This window comes from Schistocerca gregaria, chromosome 2 (assembly GCF_023897955.1).
Source record: "Schistocerca gregaria isolate iqSchGreg1 chromosome 2, iqSchGreg1.2, whole genome shotgun sequence".
NCBI classification, from domain to species: domain Eukaryota; kingdom Metazoa; phylum Arthropoda; class Insecta; order Orthoptera; family Acrididae; genus Schistocerca; species Schistocerca gregaria.
Window position 1 is genome coordinate 709,485,662 of NC_064921.1, and position 19,644 is coordinate 709,505,305.

Here is a 19,644-nt window from a genome sequence, read left to right on the forward strand (position 1 = left end):
AGTGACTGTTATTGCAGCTCCATAAGGGCCAACATCATTTCTCAGGTAGGTTATATTACGAAACTCCTCATGAAAACAAACTCTGACACTTCGCAATCTGATCACCATTCCTGATGATCCTATGGTAGTTTTCATGCTTTTCCTTTTTCACAGTAATGTTATGGTTAAGATACTCAATTAATGATCTTTGTTCAATGAAACATAATGACTAAAGTATTTCTAAGTGCTATTCTTTGAGAAAATAGTTTATAAATGAGAAATAATTAGTGACAATTTAAACGTATCTTTCAAGTGTAAATACTTTATAGAATGAAATTTTCATGAAAGAAAATCAAAACTATTCATGAAAGATAACCTTATTCATGGAAAAATTATTTAGGAATGATTAAAAAGGTGAGTAATGAATATTGTGACATTAATGGTTCTGAAATTCATAGTTGAAGATCAGATAATTTGTTGTTAATTAGGCATCATAGATGCTGATTTCTTGGCTTTAGCAATCACAGACTTCACATTAGATTCCACACAGCTGAGTAGGTTCTAACATCCTCCAAGAAAATTTATGAGAAGTGGTTATTAAAAATTAAGTGCTCTATTACAAAATCTATCTCTATCAATCACTATACCTTCACCAATGATCTTTAATAATAGAATGTGGCAAGCAGTAACTACAATTGTACACAAATGTGTTATGAAGAGCTATGTGATTATATGATGTAGTTTAAGTATCAAAGCAATACACCACAACTGCAAAAGAATAAATGAAGAAAAGTCTTCCCTCTTTGCTCCACTGATTTAAATGTTATTTCATCATGAAGTCACTTCTCAAGTCTCAAGTCTGTGAGACACCCTGTATTACAATCTATTGTATACAAATAAACATTATTGTCTCCAAATTACTTTGTGACAATATGTCTGTGTAGCAGAATATCAATTTTCAGGCAGTTAATTACCTCTGTGATATAAATTCTTGTGCAAAATCAGCAAACATGTCTGAAAGTTCCTCTAGCTTTGCAGGTTGGTGTATTATTGTCCTATTTGAATATAAAGGAAGTGCAAGCTGTACATTGCACATTGGGAATGGAATTAGTCTGCTTGAATTCTCTGTAAAGGAAAGAAAAGGATGTTACTTACTGCAACAAGAAAAACAGTTGTTGAACATTTATGATTCAATGAAACTAGAAAAAGAAATTATTATTCACAGGGATGTACATAGCAAGCCACTATATATATGTATATATAATAGAGGGAAACATTCCACGTGGGAAAAATATATCTAAAAACAAAGATGATGGGACTTACCAAACAAAAGCACTGGCAGGTCGATAGACACACAAACAAACACAAACATACACACAAAATTCTAGCTTTCGCAACCAACGGTTGCTTCTTCAGGAAAGAGGGAAGGAGAGGGAAAGACGAAAGGATGTGGGTTTTAAGGGAGAGGGTAAGGAGTCATTCCAAACCCAGGAGCGGAAAGACTTACCTTAGGGGGAAAAAAGGACAGGTGTACACTCGCACACAAAGACATATCCATCCGCACATACACAGACACAAGTAGACATTTGTAATGTGTGTGTGTGCGAGTGTACACCTGTCCTTTTTTCCCCCTAAGGTAAGTCTTTCCGCTCCCGGGATTGGAATGAGTCCTTACCCTCTCCCTTAAAACCCACATCCTTTCGTCTTTCCCTCTCCTTCCCTCTTTCCTGAAGAAGCAACCGTTGGTTGCGAAAGCTAGAATTTTGTGTGTATGTTTGTGTGTCTATCGACCTGCCAGCACTTTTGTTTGGTAAGTCCCATCATCTTATATATATATATATAAGATAACAAAGATTCCAAGACTTACCAAGCGGGAAAGCGCCGGTAGATAGGCACAATGAATAAAACACAAACACACACACAGAATTTGAGCTTTCGCAACCGGTGGCTGCTTCGTCAGGAAAGGAAAAGGAAAGATGAAAGGATGTGGGTTTTAAGGGAGAGGGTAAGGAGTCATTCCAATCCCGGCAGCAGAGCAGAAAGACTTACCTTAGGGGGAAAAAGGATAGGTATATGCTCGCGCACACACACACACACACACACACACACACACACACACACACACACACACACACACACATATCCATCCATACATAAAAGTTTTATCAACCTAAAATAATGTTCTCTGTAATGGCAGTAGAAATACAGAATATAAAAATATTTGATAAAGATGCTAATATCAATTTTTTCTTCAGAATTGCAAAATATATAAATTATTCACAATGACATATGTGCACCAGTTTGTTAAAGAATATTTCCGAAGGTGCTTCTCTGTTCTGATTGTTTCAGAAAAACTGGATACCAAGCAGTCGGCAAACTTGTGTTTGTTTGTTTATTTGTGTGTGTGTGTGTGTGTGTGAGAGAGAGAGAGAGAGAGAGAGAGAGAGAGAGAGAGAGAGAGAGAGAGAAGTAATGTACTGTGACGTGTGAGGCACTATTACCAAGGTTGTCACTACCAGACCTGTCATAGGTTGGGTATACTTCCTGGTGCCTTGCAGTCTGCTGTCTCTGGTTTCAGAAAACATATATCTGGTGGCAGTCAAAACATAAAAGTGGTGTCAGTCAGTCCATGAAGACTTGTGGAGAGGCAGTTGACTACTCGCTCAGGAGGAGCCTTGGTGCAAGCTGTAAATGCAGTTTGCTTATGGGGCTGGTCATACACACTGGGTGACTGCAGGCCTGCAGTACTATAGATTCTGCAGGCAATCAGCCTGTACTTATAACAGTGTCTATAGCGTTACTGCTCAAGTTTGCTCCATGCAGTGAATTCTAGTCACAAGCCATTTATGCTTCTAATTGAAACAGGCACTGTGCCTAGTTGTGGCTGTATCACTGTTTTCTAGTTACCACTCACAGATTGTGCACCAGTAGTGTGTACATAAACTGTGTTCACAGATTTGGCCATATATTGTGTCTGTGTAGTTCTATACTGTGACAGACTTCACATGAGTGCTGCCTGTGACATTTCCTTATATTTGTACAAACTGAGTGGCCTGATGTTCATATTATATTAAATTATGGACGCATATAATACCAGTCAAGTTATGTGTCGTGATTACCAACATTACTGGAAATATTGAGCGCAGATCAGTATTAACCACTTTCATTACATTATTAAAACAAAATCTTTCAGAGTAATAACATGTGATTGTGATACACTTTTTCAATCACACTAGTTAATTATAGTAACAGAGAATTGCCAACAGAGAGAGACGCAATATATTGTGATGTGTAAGGCACAATTACCAAGGTTGGCACTACCAGACCTAAGTCATAGGTTGGCTATACTTCCTAGTGCCTTGCGGTCTGCTGTCTCTGGTTTCAGAAGCATTTATCAGATGGCAGTCAAAACATAAAAGTGGTGTTAGTCAGTCCACGAAGCCTTGCGGAGAGGCAGTTGACTACTCACTCAGGACGAGCCTTGGTGCAAGCTGTAAATGCAGTTTGTTATGAGGCTGGTCATACACATTGGGTGACTGCAGGCCTGCAGTACTGTAGATTCTGGAGGCAATCAGCCTGTACTTATAACAGTGACTATAGTGTCTCTGCTCAAGTTTGCTCCATGGAGTGAATTCTAATCACAAGCCATTTCTGATTCTAACTGAAACAGGCACTGTGGTTAGTTGTGGCTGTATCACTGTTTTCTAGTTACCACTCACAGATTGTTCACCAGTAGGGTGTACATAAACTGTGTTCACAGATTTGGCCATATATTGTGTCTGTGTAGTTCTATACTGTGACAGACTTCACATGAGTGCTGCCTGTGACATTTCCTTATATTTGGACAAACTGAGTGGCCTGATGTTCATATTATATTAAATTATGGACGCATATAATACCAGTCAAGTTATGTGTCGTGATTACCAACATTACTGGAAATATTGAGCGCAGATCAGTATTAACCACTTTCATTACATTATTAAAACAAAATCTTTCAGAGTAATAACATGTGATTGTGATACACTTTTTCAATCACACTAGTTAATTATAGTAACAGAGAATTGCCAACAGAGAGAGACGCAATATATTGTGATGTGTGAGGCACAATTACCAAGGTTGGCACTACCAGACCTAAGTCATAGGTTGGCTATACTTCCTAGTGCCTTGCGGTCTGCTGTCTCTGGTTTCAGAAGCATTTATCAGATGGCAGTCAAAACATAAAAGTGGTGTTAGTCAGTCCACGAAGCCTTGCGGAGAGGCAGTTGACTACTCACTCAGGACGAGCCTTGGTGCAAGCTGTAAATGCAGTTTGTTATGAGGCTGGTCATACACATTGGGTGACTGCAGGCCTGCAGTACTGTAGATTCTGGAGGCAATCAGCCTGTACTTATAACAGTGACTATAGTGTCTCTGCTCAAGTTTGCTCCATGGAGTGAATTCTAATCACAAGCCATTTCTGATTCTAACTGAAACAGGCACTGTGGTTAGTTGTGGCTGTATCACTGTTTTCTAGTTACCACTCACAGATTGTGCACCAGTAGGGTGTACATAAACTGTGTTCACAGATTTGGCCATATATTGTGTCTGTGTAGTTCTATACTGTGACAGACTTCACATGAGTGCTGCCTGTGACATTTCCTCATATTTGTACAAACTGAGTGGCCTGATGTTCATATTATATTAAATTATGGAAGCATATAATACCAGTTAAGTTATGTGTGGTCATTACCAACATTACTGGAAATACTGAGTGCAGATCAGTATTAACCACTTCCATTACATTATTAAAACAAGATCTTTTAGAGCAATAATATGTGATTCTGATACACTTTTTCAGTCACGCTAGTGAATTTTAGTAACAGAGAATTGCCGACAGTGCATATTAAAAAAAACATACAAACATCCATTTATGTTTCAATGAATGTGACAGCACAAATATTTATGCTACTTTAAGCACAAACAGCCACAGCAAATTTCCAGTAAATGTTTCTTGTCTAAAGCACATAGATGATCTTTAGTGACATGTTTTGGCATAGTCACCTTCAAATACTAACAGAGCACAGAATGTTGATTACAAGTTCTGAGCCAAGCAGCTTCCATGTATAAACTGAAGTGACAAACACAATTTAAATATGATGGTTACACCTTATCTGACCCTTGACATAAACTATTTTTCTAAATTTCTTCATGTTTCTTAGCTCATCAAATTTATTTTCCTACAGTAAATTAAATCCAGTAACTGCCTTTCTTCTTCAACTGTTTTTAGCAGCTCTTTGTTTGTCTCTCTATGTGTATAAAAATGAAAATGCTGTTTTCATAACAGTTTGATTAGACTTGTTCAAAGAATTATTTGCTCCACTGACCACAATATTCACTTGGTAAAATTTATATACGTGCTACAATGGCAGTGATTTTTCAAGACCTACTGTGGGTCTGTTGAGGCTATAAGATCCTACCAAAAGACTACCCAACATAGTGGAAATGATGTGTTAATTATGTATCAATGTTAGTGTAAGTGACTGTAAAAAGTGCATATGTCTTTTGTGGTATCATCAATGCCTAGACCATGGCACCTGCTGAGACTGCACAAGTATGGCCCATGCATGTAGCTGCCTCTGCAGTATTATAGCAGCACTGAACAACAGCCATTGTACCCCTGCAAAACATCTACAAGCTGATGTAATAGCAATCACACTGTGCCATGCCACTGCAGGCTCATCATTGGTGGGCACATTCAAATGGTGCCAGGACTTTATAAGCATATATGTGGCACCACACTCCGGCAATCTTGTACTAGGCTATGCTACTGCTGTTACCTTGAAGCCTCACTACTTGGATTGCCCTCATCTGGACTTTGACTCTACTTGGAACTGGAGTTTCTTGGGATTTCTACCACTCAGCAATCTGACCACTGGATTCATAACAGACTTTGCTAATTGCCAGTGGCAGTGATAGCCCAGTCATTGAAGTTATGTATATTTCTGATTCTGTTTTCACTTGTGGAAGAATAAACTGTGTTGCTTACTTATGGCTTTTCACTTGTGGAGGAATAAACTATGTTGGTTGCCCATGGCTTTTCACTTGTGGTGGAATAAACTGCATTGCTTACTCATGCCTTCTGTTTCTCATTGTACCTCCATTCACAGACCCACCTAATTAGTGGTGACAGAGACTGGTTCTTATATTGGCTTCTATTTCCTGGCACTATGGAGCCACTGTCTCCACAACTCTATTGCCGGAGTCGTGGTGGCATGCCCTCACTTTTGAGTTCTGTGTCTAATCACATCTGACAGAGATAGTTGTCCTGTGTTTTGGTTTCAGGAGCACACAGTGTTTAGCTTGAAGCTTTTGGGCTGCTCCTCTTTGATTATTTTTCTTTCATGCACATTGTTGTGACTTGTTGCTTATTCTTCTCTGCCACAGTGGCTGTCCTGCAAGAAGAATCAGTATTGTTACACAAACTTCTTAATTTCAGCTGATTCAGTTCACACAACTGATAGACAAGGTGGCATGTTGTTGGGGGAGGACCGACAGCTTCTACAGCAGGCTGCTTCAACATGTCATCCAGGATCATGACAATGGCAGCAGACACCGATTGGTTTGAATATTCCTCAAGTTTGATGCTGCTGCAGAGGAATGGGTCAAATACAAACTACAGCTGTTCCAACACTTTGCTGCCTATGGCATTTTGGGTGGTATTCAACAATTATATTTTTTCCCTTGGGTTGGCAGAGATATCCCATACATTTGCATCAAATTATTCCCCTTACTTAGTCTGTATCAGTTCCTCTCTCAGAAGTCATTGTGGCCCTCAGTAAATATTTCAACTCAAAGGTGTTGGTTGCTGCTGCATGGTAGGTCATGCAGCATAAGACATGGTGGCTGATGCACAGTGACCAGTTTTCATCCAAAGTGCTAGACTAGTTCATTTGGTTGTTCAGAAGGGGAGGCCGACAAGTGTTTGCCACCTTTTGGCTGGTTGGCAATGACAGAATTGATGTGCAAGCCATGCAGTCTTTCTCAAATGATTTTACAGAAACTATTTAGTAAAAAAAATTCATTTTTGCTTTACTTATGACTTTATATGTCAGGTTCATTACGATGTGCCCATCATTTCATTGATGGACAAAGTTACTGTGATATTTACAGGAAATGTTGCTGATATGTAATTTAGCTAACATACTGAATTTTCCTTTAGACTTGGCTGGAGGTCTCTATCTGTCACCAGTCTTGAGAAAACTGATCTGTCGTCGCACACTAATTTGTGATTGCACCACACCAGTGATAAAGCCAAAGTGAAATACACACAACATTCCTCATATTTCATAAACAGTTTGAGATTTTGGCAAATGGTAGCACACAAAGAGGAGGGTATTTCATTGTCTACTGCATTATTCCACTAACTACAGATGTTTCTGATGAAAGAATATAATTTTTAAGGGCTGTTGATAGCACTTGAAATGAGAAATTCTATGGGTTTTGGAACAACATAAGTGAAGACATTACACTTTTTTTATTTTTTGTACTGAGGATGCCTTTTTTCATAAGCAACTGACCCTCCTTTTCCTCAGTTCCTCATCTAATAAACCACTGTTTCAGAATTCTGTCTCAACTGTCTCTGCGCAACATGTTAGCAAGGTGAGACTGCATAAACTCCACTGTGTTTTGGCAAAAGAAGCAAATTTTAACATGGCAATATGATAAATGTGTAGGTTTTGCTCAAAATTCCCCACGTTTGACACTTGTCTGAATGTTACAAATGGTTAATAAACCAGATTAAAATAAATCACTGCCTTTTCTGTGGAATTCTTTTTAGATACTGACCAAAGAAGAGGTGACAGATCTTTCTGAATGGTCATCTTGCAAGTGTGGACGTGCAGTGATTGGCATTTGCCTTACAGCGTTCTGAGTGACCCCTTACCACTGTCGCTCTCCCCACTCTTCCCCAACCGACTGCACATCTTTACTGGTTCAAACCTGGCATTTTGTGCACACTATATAAGTTCTTCTGCATGAAGTGCTAACCTACCCAGTCCTATAGACAGTCACTCATGGAGTTTTGGGGCACCTGCAAACTTGTATGCCCATCCAGTAAGTAGTATGCGGATGACACGTTGCAGCGTGCTGTAGTTCCAAATGTTACTGATTCAAGACTTCGAGCCCCAGACTTGAGGATGTCATTTGCATTACTGAGACACAGGAATTGTTGACAATGCAGAGATGGAAATGTTACCACCTGTGGTGGTTGCTCTCAACACCCACTAGTCTTCTCCACATGGGATCTCTGTTTCTTCCAGGCACCAAAAGCAACCTAAAGCCCAACTGTGGCAGCTGTGTAATGGCAGCAAATTGCAAGCTTGCTTTCAGTGCGACACCTCTCCTGATAGGGACACTTGTTGTTTCCGTTGAACCAAATGTTTGTTTTGTAAAAAGATCAAGACATTTGCTCAAAGAAATTACAGGCCAATCTATTAACACAGCCACTCACAGTTCTAAAATAATGGGCATCTATCAGCTCAATGTTGATGATGCCATATCCTGAACCATTTGGTTTCTGATGAGTTTTACTGGTTCAAACCTGCTGCATAATTTCCACTATACATCCCACGCTGTCAGTCGCTCCCAGCATCATTCTTTGGCTGTACGTGACCAAAGAAACTAATCATTCAGTTGTGTATTCAGAGTCAAGATGTCCAGTTCCAGCTGGATACCAAGGCTTCTGTTACATTGATCAAAGGGTGCACGTTTGAAAAGCTTGGCTACCCACATCTCAAAGCTCCAATACAGGCCCTAACCATGTATAACAGGGATTGCATCACTATTCTCAGCACTTTTCTTCTACAAATGCAGTACAAATCTCAATCAAGGCGGTTCCAGTCATAGTGCTTCACTCTTCCCACAGTCCTAACATTTTTGGCTTCAAAGCCGTTGACACCTTCAGCCACCAAATCTTGGAAAATGTGGTAATGATCAATTCCTGCATTCCCCACAACAACATCACAAAGCTCTGTGACAAACACCATCAGCTTTGCGATGACTTTCTGGGTAACGCAAAAGAATTTTTCAGCCACATTCAATTGCAAGATACAGCATAGCTGTGATCAAAGCACAAGATGTCCCCCACACAATTCAGGAGGAGATTTCAGCAGAGTCGAGGAAGATGCAGAATTGGGGGGGGTTACCACGTCAGTCTCTGCCAGTCAACGGGCAACTACATCTACATACACACTCTGCAATCCACTATACGGTGTGTCGCAGATGGTACCTCGTACCACAACTAGCATCTTCTCTCCCTGTTCCACTCACAAACAGAACAAGGGAAAAATGACTGCCTACATGCCTCTGTATGAGCCCTAATCTCTCTTATCTTATCTTTGTGGTCTTTCTGCGAAATATAAGTTGGTGGCAGTAAAATTGTACTGCAATCAGCCTCAAATGTTGGTTCTCTAAATTTCCTCAGTAGCAATTCACAAAAAGAATGCATCCTTTCTTCCAGAGACTCCCACCCAAGTTCCTGAAGCATTTTCGTAACACTCGCGTGATAATCAAACCTACCAGTAACAAACTTAGCAGCCTGCCTCTGAATTGCTTCTATGTTCTCCCTCAATCTGATAGGGATCCCAAATGCTTGAGCAGTACTCAAGAATAGGTCGTATTAGTGTTTTATAAGCAGTCTCCTTTACAGATGAACCACATCTTCCCAAAATTCTACCAATGAACCGAAGACGACTATATGCCTTCCCCACAACTGCCATTACATGCTTGTCCCACTTTATCACTCCTTGTCATAGTCAGAAAACCCAATGGACAACTCCACCTCTGTGCAGATTTTAAGTTCACCCTCAATACACAGTTTGTTGTCAATTGGTACACACTCCCGCACCCCAGACAATTAATTAACAAATTACAAGAGGACATGTTCTTCTTATCTTCCTGTCAGATCATATGTGGCATTTGATTCTTCTGAGGAAGCTTGCTTTCACATTGACCATACTGATGAAGATATGGTGATTGCCATTCTGATTGACCACCATCAAATTGTACCTTCCACCTCCTTTGCCAATTTATTCAGTCATGCTGGCCTGCAGAAATGAAGCTGCTTCCCAGTGAATTTCTTCAGCCTTGGTCTTTCCAATGGGATTCCTGTTTGTACCAAACCCAGTTGTGCTCTTACACACACTGTAAAGCAGACCCAAGAGCTGATTCCTGCATCTCTGCAACAGCAGGTGTTGTAATTACTTCACAAAGGGCATTGAGGCATCGTCCATAGGAAGCAAGTGGCCAGGGGGCACTGCACATGGCTGGGGCTCGACATGGGCATTGAACGAATGATTGCTTATTGCAAGGAATCCACAGAGAATCTGCCTGCTGCTTGTCAACAGTCTTTCAACTGACCCTAACTGGACAATGCTCGGCAATGACTTCAAATCAATTTCACAGGTGCATTTTGGGGTTTGCAGTGGCTTATTGTACTAGACACTTTTTTCAACTTTCCTATAAATTCCACAATATCAGTGAGCATAATTTGAGCTATAGCAACTATATTCTGCCAAGGCAGATTAACAACAACCATTGTATTAAATAACAGCCCACAATGGATTTCAACAGGATTTGCATCTTTCTGTAAGGCCAACAGCATCACCCACATCAGATCACAATGCTCCTCACCACAATGTAATGGTGAAGTGGAACAGTTTGTGTGTACTTTCAAGGTGAAAATGTCAAAATTGGGGCAGTCCCACTCCAAAGGAAATGCTCTGCTCCTGTTCTTATCAACATACAATACAACACCTCAGGAAGTAAGTTGCCAGTTGAATTTCTGCACAGAAGGTCTCACCAGACTCCACTTCATTTTCTCCATCCTCCATAGACCTCAAGTGCTCCTCTGCTTCCATTTAAATTTCAGGCCAGTTCCAAGGAGTACTTCAACATCTTTAACAGTGGTCATTCATGGGAATCTGGGGTTATAGTCAAATCTGTAGGTTGAGCAACCTATCTTATTTGGCACAGGTCGGGACACTATCATTACAGACACCCATATCAGCTGAGCTCTTGCACTTTTCCCAATTCCCCTACAGACTTTTCTATTCTAGAACATGTTCAAGCAGACAGTTCCTCCACTGGCAGCTATCCATGACATATTTCATAACAGCTGCCTGACATTAGCACCAGGGCTTCTGCATCACAATCGCTGTCACCACAGCTGCAGCCGTTGGAGACTGGGTCACCTTGGCCAAGGGCACTGCAGTCTCTGCTGTCACAGCTGCAGGCACCATTGTCAAAGTCCAAGGCACTGTGATCACTATGGTCCCCACCATGGATACCACACCTCCTGCCATCCCTGCCATGACCACCACCCTCTTTGCCATCATCTTCTGAGACACTCATGGGAATGGACTGAACTACTCCATTGGGGGATCACTCACACCAGGGTGGGCCAGAAGCACATTCTGATTCCAGCTCCTGGTCTGACCTCATTCCCTGCTTCCAGCTCAGACTTTCCCATCACTGCTGTGGCTCTTCACAGTACACCACCACTAACACTTGAGCCATTATGAGGAAGGGAGGCAGGGAAGAGTGTAGTATCATCAGTTCCTACATTATGGCATGTGCCACCTCATATTCACAGGTCACACGTCAGGCCATCCACAGTCAGCAGATCCATTTCATGTGCAGTGCAGCCCACCCATGGCACAGCCCCTGTACTTAGCTGCCTCTGTTGTGTCACAGCAAGACTGGCTGGTGTGCCCTCACAAAACATATACCTCCTGATGCTGCTCCAATCATGCTCTGCCATGCCACTGCAGGCTTACCAGTGGCAAGTATATTCATACTCTGCCAGGGCTTTATAAGTCACAGGACACCACACTCCAGCAGTCTCACCCTGGGCTAAGCATTCGCTGTTACCTTGACGCCTCACTATTTGGATCACCCTTGTCTGGACTTTGAATCTTCTTGAAACTGGACCTTCTTTGGATTTCTACTACTCAGCAATATGTTTACCAGATTCATCCATAGACTTTGCTAATCATCATATCAATGGCAGCACTAGTCCAGCCACTGAAATTATGTATATTTCTGTTTCTGTCTTCACTTGTGGAGGAATAAGCTGTGTTGCTTACCGACAGCTACTGTTATTTGTTGTTCCTTAATTCACAAATACACCACCATTCATCCTTGTTCTGGATGGCAACACTAATACCAGGGCTGTCAATCAAATTAGGTGGTGACCACAGCACAAAACAGAACCAAAATTGCACCCAAATCATCACCTATAAATACCAGGAATTATTGCTTATAAGCTAAATTATGAGCAAGGGTATTGCTCACAAGGTGTTTTTTCCTCACATCTCATCACTATGGAGCCTACCTCTATTGAAGCAAAAGGTGCAATGAGAAGGGCAAATGGTGTAAAGTAATTGTTAGTGATGAGAGCAGTTTTCTACCTTGGCATCAGAAGCGGTCATTTGGAAATGCCTAACTAATCATGAGAGAAGCAACTACCAAACGTGCTTCTTGGTGACATGCAGGACCAACATTGGGCATCATGTATGAGGAACTATAAACAACCTCTGGAAGTTGTTGATTGAATACTGAGTGGTACTGAGTGGTATAGGACACATCCAGAACACTGTCCAACCCATTCCCATGGTATTCTTTACATCTCAGAGAGATGTCCTTCTCCTACAGAATAATAATTGTGCACATACGCCTTGCATTACATGATCTGTTGTATACAATGCTGTTCAATTGCTCTGGCCAGCTTGATCCACAGACCTGCCCCCAATGAGTAAGTTTGGGACATGGTAGGATTATGTGTGGTCTGCTGTGGATTACTAGTAACATCCCCAGCCATAATGCAATAACACAGGGAATTAATGTGGAAGACATGAAATGACACAATTTCAGAGATTTCACTGGTCTCATTCAGACATGATTATTATGTTTATAGACTGAAGCAGTGAGCAAAAATTTGTACCAAGGCCAGGATACAAACCTGGGATTCCTGCTTGCTAGGCAGATGTGTTAGCCACTAAGCACACTTGGCACAATTAACACAACTGCACTTATTACCCTGGCATGCCTCCCTCCTCGATCCAAAGTCTCACTGCCACCCCAGTCTACTTTAAATTTCCTCTTACACTTGAAAAGAATTGCCAAGGCTACCCATGTTCTGGAATAGCACCTCAGCATTGAACATAAATGGCGGTTAAAGCCTGAAACCCAGGTACAGGCACTTATATGAATAAAATGACACAATTTCAGAGACTTTACTGGCCTCATACAGATATGAATTTTATGTGCATAGACTGAGGCAATGAGTGGAAATTTATAACAAGGCTGGGAACTGAACCCGAGCCTCCTGCTTACTTTGCAGGTGTGTTACCCACTACGCCACCTTGGGCATAGCAGCTCACACAACTGCACGGATTACCCTGAGGTGCCTCACACCTCATTCCAAATTCTCACTGCTACCCCAGTCTACTTTAAAAGCCCCCTTACACATGAACTGCTGTGCCAAAGTGTCTTAGTGGCTAACATACTTGCCTAGTAAGCAGGAAACCTGCCTTCGATTCCCAGCCTTGGTATGAATTTCACTGTTGCATCAGTCTGTATACATAAAAATGAGGAACACTCTCTCCCGAGATGATGACTTTACTGTTACATATTTCTATGTAACATCAGTTGTCTGTAAGCAGTTGCCTGTCCTTACTTTGGTATATGATTCACAACCTACACTACACATGAATAAACCATTTATGTGGTTGACTCTGGTTCACGATGTTTATTTTTCATTTGCTCTAGTGTGTGATTTGGGGGGTGGGGGGAGGGGGCGTGGAGCACAGTGGAGAAACAGGCCCCATCTCCCTCTCGTGGAGATGGCAGCCTACATCTGTGTTCTGTGCTTCTATGAAAGCAGAACTGCACAATGGTTATGTTGTGGGGGGTTGTACTCAAACCCAATCATGGGGCAAGATTAGTCTATTCACTTATATCACAATAAAATAAAAAGAAAACAATGAGCAATGTACAATACAAATCAAAGAGTAGTACACAAAGCATTTGGTACTGGCTCCAACGCAATTGTTTGCTGAGGTTGCTAGTTCTATAAACACTGTAGTTCATGTGTCGCCTCTACTAGTTACTTACACACTTACACAACTGTAGTTCAAAACACCCTCAATCTTAAACCGCCACACTAAAGTCTCCACATACCTGATGCTGAAAGAACGGTTGTAAGTATTTGATTATGAGCAGTTTTGGACTATCCTTATTCTAGCCATGAAATACCCTATGTTCATATGCTATATCGAATAAAGCCATATAGACACTTAGATAAAATCAAATAATGGAAAATCTACATAGGGAAAGTGTTGAATGACAGACAGATACATTGAAAAAATACTCCTAGATATTGTTAGCTATAAATCTAACAAGAAAACATCACCAACTTGACCTCATATTTTATGAAGAAAAAAGAACACTTGCAAGATATCAGCCACAGCAATCAATCCTGTATGAAAATTCGGTCCATAATTTTGTCTGTATGCAGTTTTGACCTTCTGAAAGTATAGTTGGCACCTCTACTTTGGACATTTTTGTGTTATGATTCACAGATGCAATGTAAGTGAATGAAATTAATTAATGAGTCATTAAAGAAGCAGCATAGCCAATCTAATTATTAAAATCACTTTTGTGCTTTATTTTCCTTGGATTTTAAAGATGAAACTGCCAAAGTGAAGTACATTTACAGCAGATGTCCTATTACCCAATGTGATTGGTATTGTACTATTGCATTTTAAACTGAAGATCATTAACTTCATCATTGTCATACTGTGAGTATTCTCCAACTGGTGCCATTTCTGACTTCTCATTCCCATCTGTGCATTTCAGAAAAGCTGGTGTTGGTGGTAAGAATCCAGACATACAGAATATGAAGCAGTCAAGCACTTCATTTTGGGTGGCATTCTCAGCCAATTGAGCAGTTCAGTTGTCTCTTGACTACTGTTTGGCAGTGGTTGTTCATGTGGACAGACACTTTGTTAGTTGTCATGCTCATGTAAAATGCAGGAACAATGGTTACACTTAAGTCAGTAGATAACATGGCTGCTTTCACAGGGGTTCTGCCTTTGTTGAGGTATGAGATCCCTGTGACAAGACTGATGTAGTTGGTAGTTAAAGGATGAATGAAACAGGTCTAGCATCTAGATCTACTGCAAGGTTATGAGCCATGGGGTAAAGGCTTGGAACAGGGAGGGGGGGGGGGGGGGAATAAGGACGGACTTGGATATTGCATGGCTTAGGTGGGTGGCAGAATACCACTTTTGGAGAGTGAAGAGGATAGTGGGGCACATATTTCTCATTTCAAGGAATGATGAGAGGTAGTTGAAACCTTGGTGGAGAATGTGGTTAGGTTGCTTCCGTCCTGGGCAGTACTGAGACACAAGGTGGATGCTTCTCTGTGGCTGGACACTGGGTACATGGAACGTGGTGGGTGACAGGTGAAACAAGATGTGAGAGTTGTTTCAGGACTAGGTTGGGAGGATAATTTGAGTCTGTGAAAAGCTGAGTGAGACCCTTGGCATATTTCAAGGAGGACTGCTTATCACTACAGATGTGATGACCATGGATAGCTAAGTTGTACGGAAATGGCTTTTTGGTATGGAGTGGGTATCAACTGTCGAAGTGGACATATTTTTGGTGGTTCGATGTGGATAGAGGTATAGACATAGCCATCTTTTTTCAATGTGCCTGTTTGTCACTCAATGCCTCTCATAGGTGATAAGTAGCGATCTATCCTTTTCATACTATATGTACCAAGACATACCGACACATTGATGGTTAAAGAGGAAGGGGGGGAGAGGGGGGGGGCAGAGAGAGAGAGAGAGAGAGAGAGAGAGAGAGAGAGAGAGAGAGAGAAGGAGAGAGAGAGTATTTTCCATCTAGCTCTGTCCACTAAAGGTAAACAGTGACAATGATATGAATGTAAATACATATTTTTTATAGCATAATATACAATGAAATGAAAAAGACAATGAAAAAAGCAAAAAATTGCATTGCATTTTATTAACGTCTGAAATACAAGCTACTTGTTTAACTTAAAAAAAAAAAGTACTTTACCAGATGGGCAGGCAGGACATGGTGGATAATTTGCTCCTGGTGGATCAGCACAGCCCATATCGACACTATAAGGAATTCCAAGATAAGTCTGGAAGCCTTTATCCAGAGGATGATGACCAGGTTGTGTACCAAGATGCCATTTTCCTGGAAAATGTTTCTTTATTCACTATTTTTGGACTGTTTGTCATTAAGAGCTAGTTATACTACAAACATCAAACACTTATCAAAAAGAAATCATACCTAGAATGGTATGAGGATGCAGAAGGCAACAGAAACCACTGCATGAAAGAAACATAACATGTATCCACAGAACATGTGGCCTGTGATTGAAAGAGTGTCTTGATGATCTCTGAATTGGCAGAAGATTCCTGAATAGTTCCCCATGCATATCAACAGGAGGTGACTGCAAAGGGGGAGTTGACTGTGAGAAAAAGCAAGAATAACGAATGAGAGGATAACGTTCTATGAGTCAGGGCAATGGAATGTAAGAATCTTGAATGTGGTAGGTATGCTAGACAATATGAAAAAGGAAATGCAGAGGCTCAATTTAGCTATAGCAGGGGAATGGAAATGGAAAAAAGACCAGGGTCTCTGGTCAGATGACTATAGGGTAATATCAACAGTAGCAGAAAATGGTATAATGGGAGTAGGATTCATTATGAACAGGAAGGTAGGTGTGTTACTGCAAAGAGTTCAGAGATAGGGTTGTTCTTATCAGAATTGACAGCTAACCAACACTGATAATAATAGTTCAATTATACATGCCAATGTCGTAAGCTGAAGATGAATGAGGGAGAAAAAGTATACCTGCATACTGAAAGGATAATATAGTACGTAAAGGGAGATGAAAATCTACTAGTCATGGTGGACTGGAATGCAGTTCTAAGGGAAGGAGCAAACAATAAGGTTACAGGAGAATATTGGCCTGGGACAAGGAATGAGAGAGGAGAAAGACTAATGGAGTCCTGTAATAAATTTCAGTTAGCACAAATGAATACTCTGTTCAAGAATCACAAGAGGAGGAAGTATACTTGGAATGATATGGGAAGATTTTAGTTAAATCACATCTTCTGTGTGAGCAGATCAATTCTGTTGCATGAGTGGCTGCATGAAGACTGACACCTTCTTAACAAAATCATTATTTATATAGACAGAACTGTTGACTACACAAGCTGCTGGTTCTCCAAGTATGCTTGGTGGTCAATGTGTTGTCATCTCCGAGTGTGAAATTTTCTAAGTCTAATGATCACCAAGTGTACATCAAGAACCAGGGGTTCAAGGAGACAACAGTTTTGTCTATATAAGTAATGATTTTGTTAAGGATGCTTCAGTCTTCATACACCCACTCGTGCAACAGCATTGATCAGGTCACACTGAAGGTGCCTTGTTGTAGGAGATTCAGAAGATGTTTTTGTATGACTTTTTACAAGGCTATCAATGATTTGAATATTACTACAGCTAGTGGTGTTGGAGTGCATGTTATATTGCAGGGCGCTTTAGTATTTTGTGGATGTGTCCTGAATTTCACTTTTACCAAAGTGAATGCTGTGCAGTGTGGTAATGGTTGGTTAACTAACAGAAGTGCAGTATAATGGGGTAAAAGTTAAAACAGTCCCAGGACTTGGGACTTTTAATAGTGGGGATGTCATTGTCTATCGTAGGCTTTTCAGCAGAAAATACTACACTATGTGATCAAAAGTATCTGGACACCTGGCTGAAAATGACTTACAAGTCTGTGGCACCCTCCATTGGTAATGCTGAAATTCAATACGGTGTTGGCCACCCTTAGCCTTGATGACAGCTTCCATTCTCACAGGCCTATGTTCAGTCAGGTATGGAAGGTTTCTTGGGGAATGGCAGCCAATTCTTCACGGAGTGCTGCACTGAGGAGAGGTATCAATGTCGATCGGTGAGGCCCGACACGAAGTCGGCGTTCCAAAACATACCAAAGGTGTTTTATAGGATGCAGGTCAGGACTCTGTGCAGGCTAGTCCATGACAGGGATGTCATTGATGAGTAATCACTAAGCCACAGACTGTGAATTATGAACAGATGCTCGATCATGTTGAAGGATGCAGTGACCATCCCCGAATTGCTCTTCAAAAGTGGGAAGCAAGAAGATGCTTAAAACATCAATGTAGGCCTGTGGTGTGATATTGCCATGCAAAACAACAAGGGGTGCAAGCCTCCTCCGTGAAAAACATGACCACACTCCAACACCACCACATCTGAATTTTACTGTTGGCACTACACACACTGGCAGATGACATTCACCAGGCATTTGCCATATCCACGCCCTACCCTCAGATCGTTTGGCATTTACCAGCAAGATGTGTGGCTTTTGAGCAGCCGCTCGACCATGAAATCCAAGATTTCTCACCTCCTGCCTAACTGTCATAGTACTTGCAGCGGATCCTGATGCAGTTTGGAATTCCTGTGTGATGGGCTGGATAAATGTCTGCCTATTACACATTACGACCCTCTTCAACCATTGGCAGCCTCTTTCAGTCAACAGACAAGGTCCGCCTGTACACTTTTGTGCTGTATGTGTCGCTTCACGTTTACACTTCACTATCACATTAGAAACAGTGGACCTAGGGATTTTTAGGAGTGTGGAAATCAGACGTACTGTAGTGCTTCGAGAATTTCCACATAAATTCTAGAACCATTTGGCCTTCCTCCATCTTGAACCCATGATGTTTTAAATATAAGTGTGAGAGAGACGAATCCAATCTACTGTGCATTGCATGTTTGTGTGTGAAGGTCTAAAAACAGTCACGAGTAAAATGTGGATGCAGTGACTGAACGGCGGCCAACAAGAACCTGCTGTATGATCCATATAGTTTCAGTGTATGTGTAGAGAAGAGCCTGTGTTACTCTTTGCTGTTTTAGTAACTGTGATGATTGTTAAGGACAAATGGAGAAATGAGATTAGACTTTTAAGTAATTCATGTGTTGGACTTGCTAGAAGCAAGACATGTTCATATTTTCTGGTGGTTCTTAAACCAACCCTGTTGTAAATGTATCTTAATAGAGTCTAATGTTTGACCACTTGGTTGACTCAGGCGAGCTCAAATATTTATATGAGAAATAGTGAATTTGGTTTTTGTGGAAGTTGAAATATACCATGACTGAACTAAAAGAATTCTCTGAGTACCAAATTATTTCATGAGTAGAGAGATTCTGATAAATTCCCTTAACCAGCATTATTATTCAGAGAAGAAGTTTTTGGAGATCGATGTGGCTGGCTATCCAGAGAAGAAGATTGGCTGTGCATACCAAGTAAGTCAACCTATGGGAGAGAGGTGGGAAATTTGCAAACAAGCTCCACACCACTTCTTGTCATTTAAAGCATTAGAGTACAGAGATGTGACACAAGTGACACTCAATCACCTGACCACATTCAAAATCTGTGAGTTCTGCGGAGTGCCCCATTCTGCTCTCACATGATGTCTAATGACTCTTGGGGTTGCTGGTATGGAGTACCTGGCTGTAGGTGGCAGCATAGTGCACTTAATATGAAAAATGTATGCTTTTGGGGGT

At 41.1% G+C, this 19,644-nt stretch overlaps 1 protein-coding gene across 1 annotated transcript in view; it reads right to left on the reverse strand.

Moving 5' to 3' along the window:
• LOC126334821 (arylsulfatase G-like) overlaps positions 1-19,644 on the reverse strand; it is a 262,638-nt gene that overhangs the window by 96,382 nt on the left and 146,612 nt on the right. The window contains exons 4-5 of the mRNA XM_049997467.1: positions 16,102-16,245; positions 954-1,104 (exon numbers count right to left, since the gene is read on the reverse strand). Coding sequence (XP_049853424.1) covers positions 954-1,104; positions 16,102-16,245 — 295 coding nt within the window. The remainder of the gene's footprint in view (positions 1-953; positions 1,105-16,101; positions 16,246-19,644) is intronic.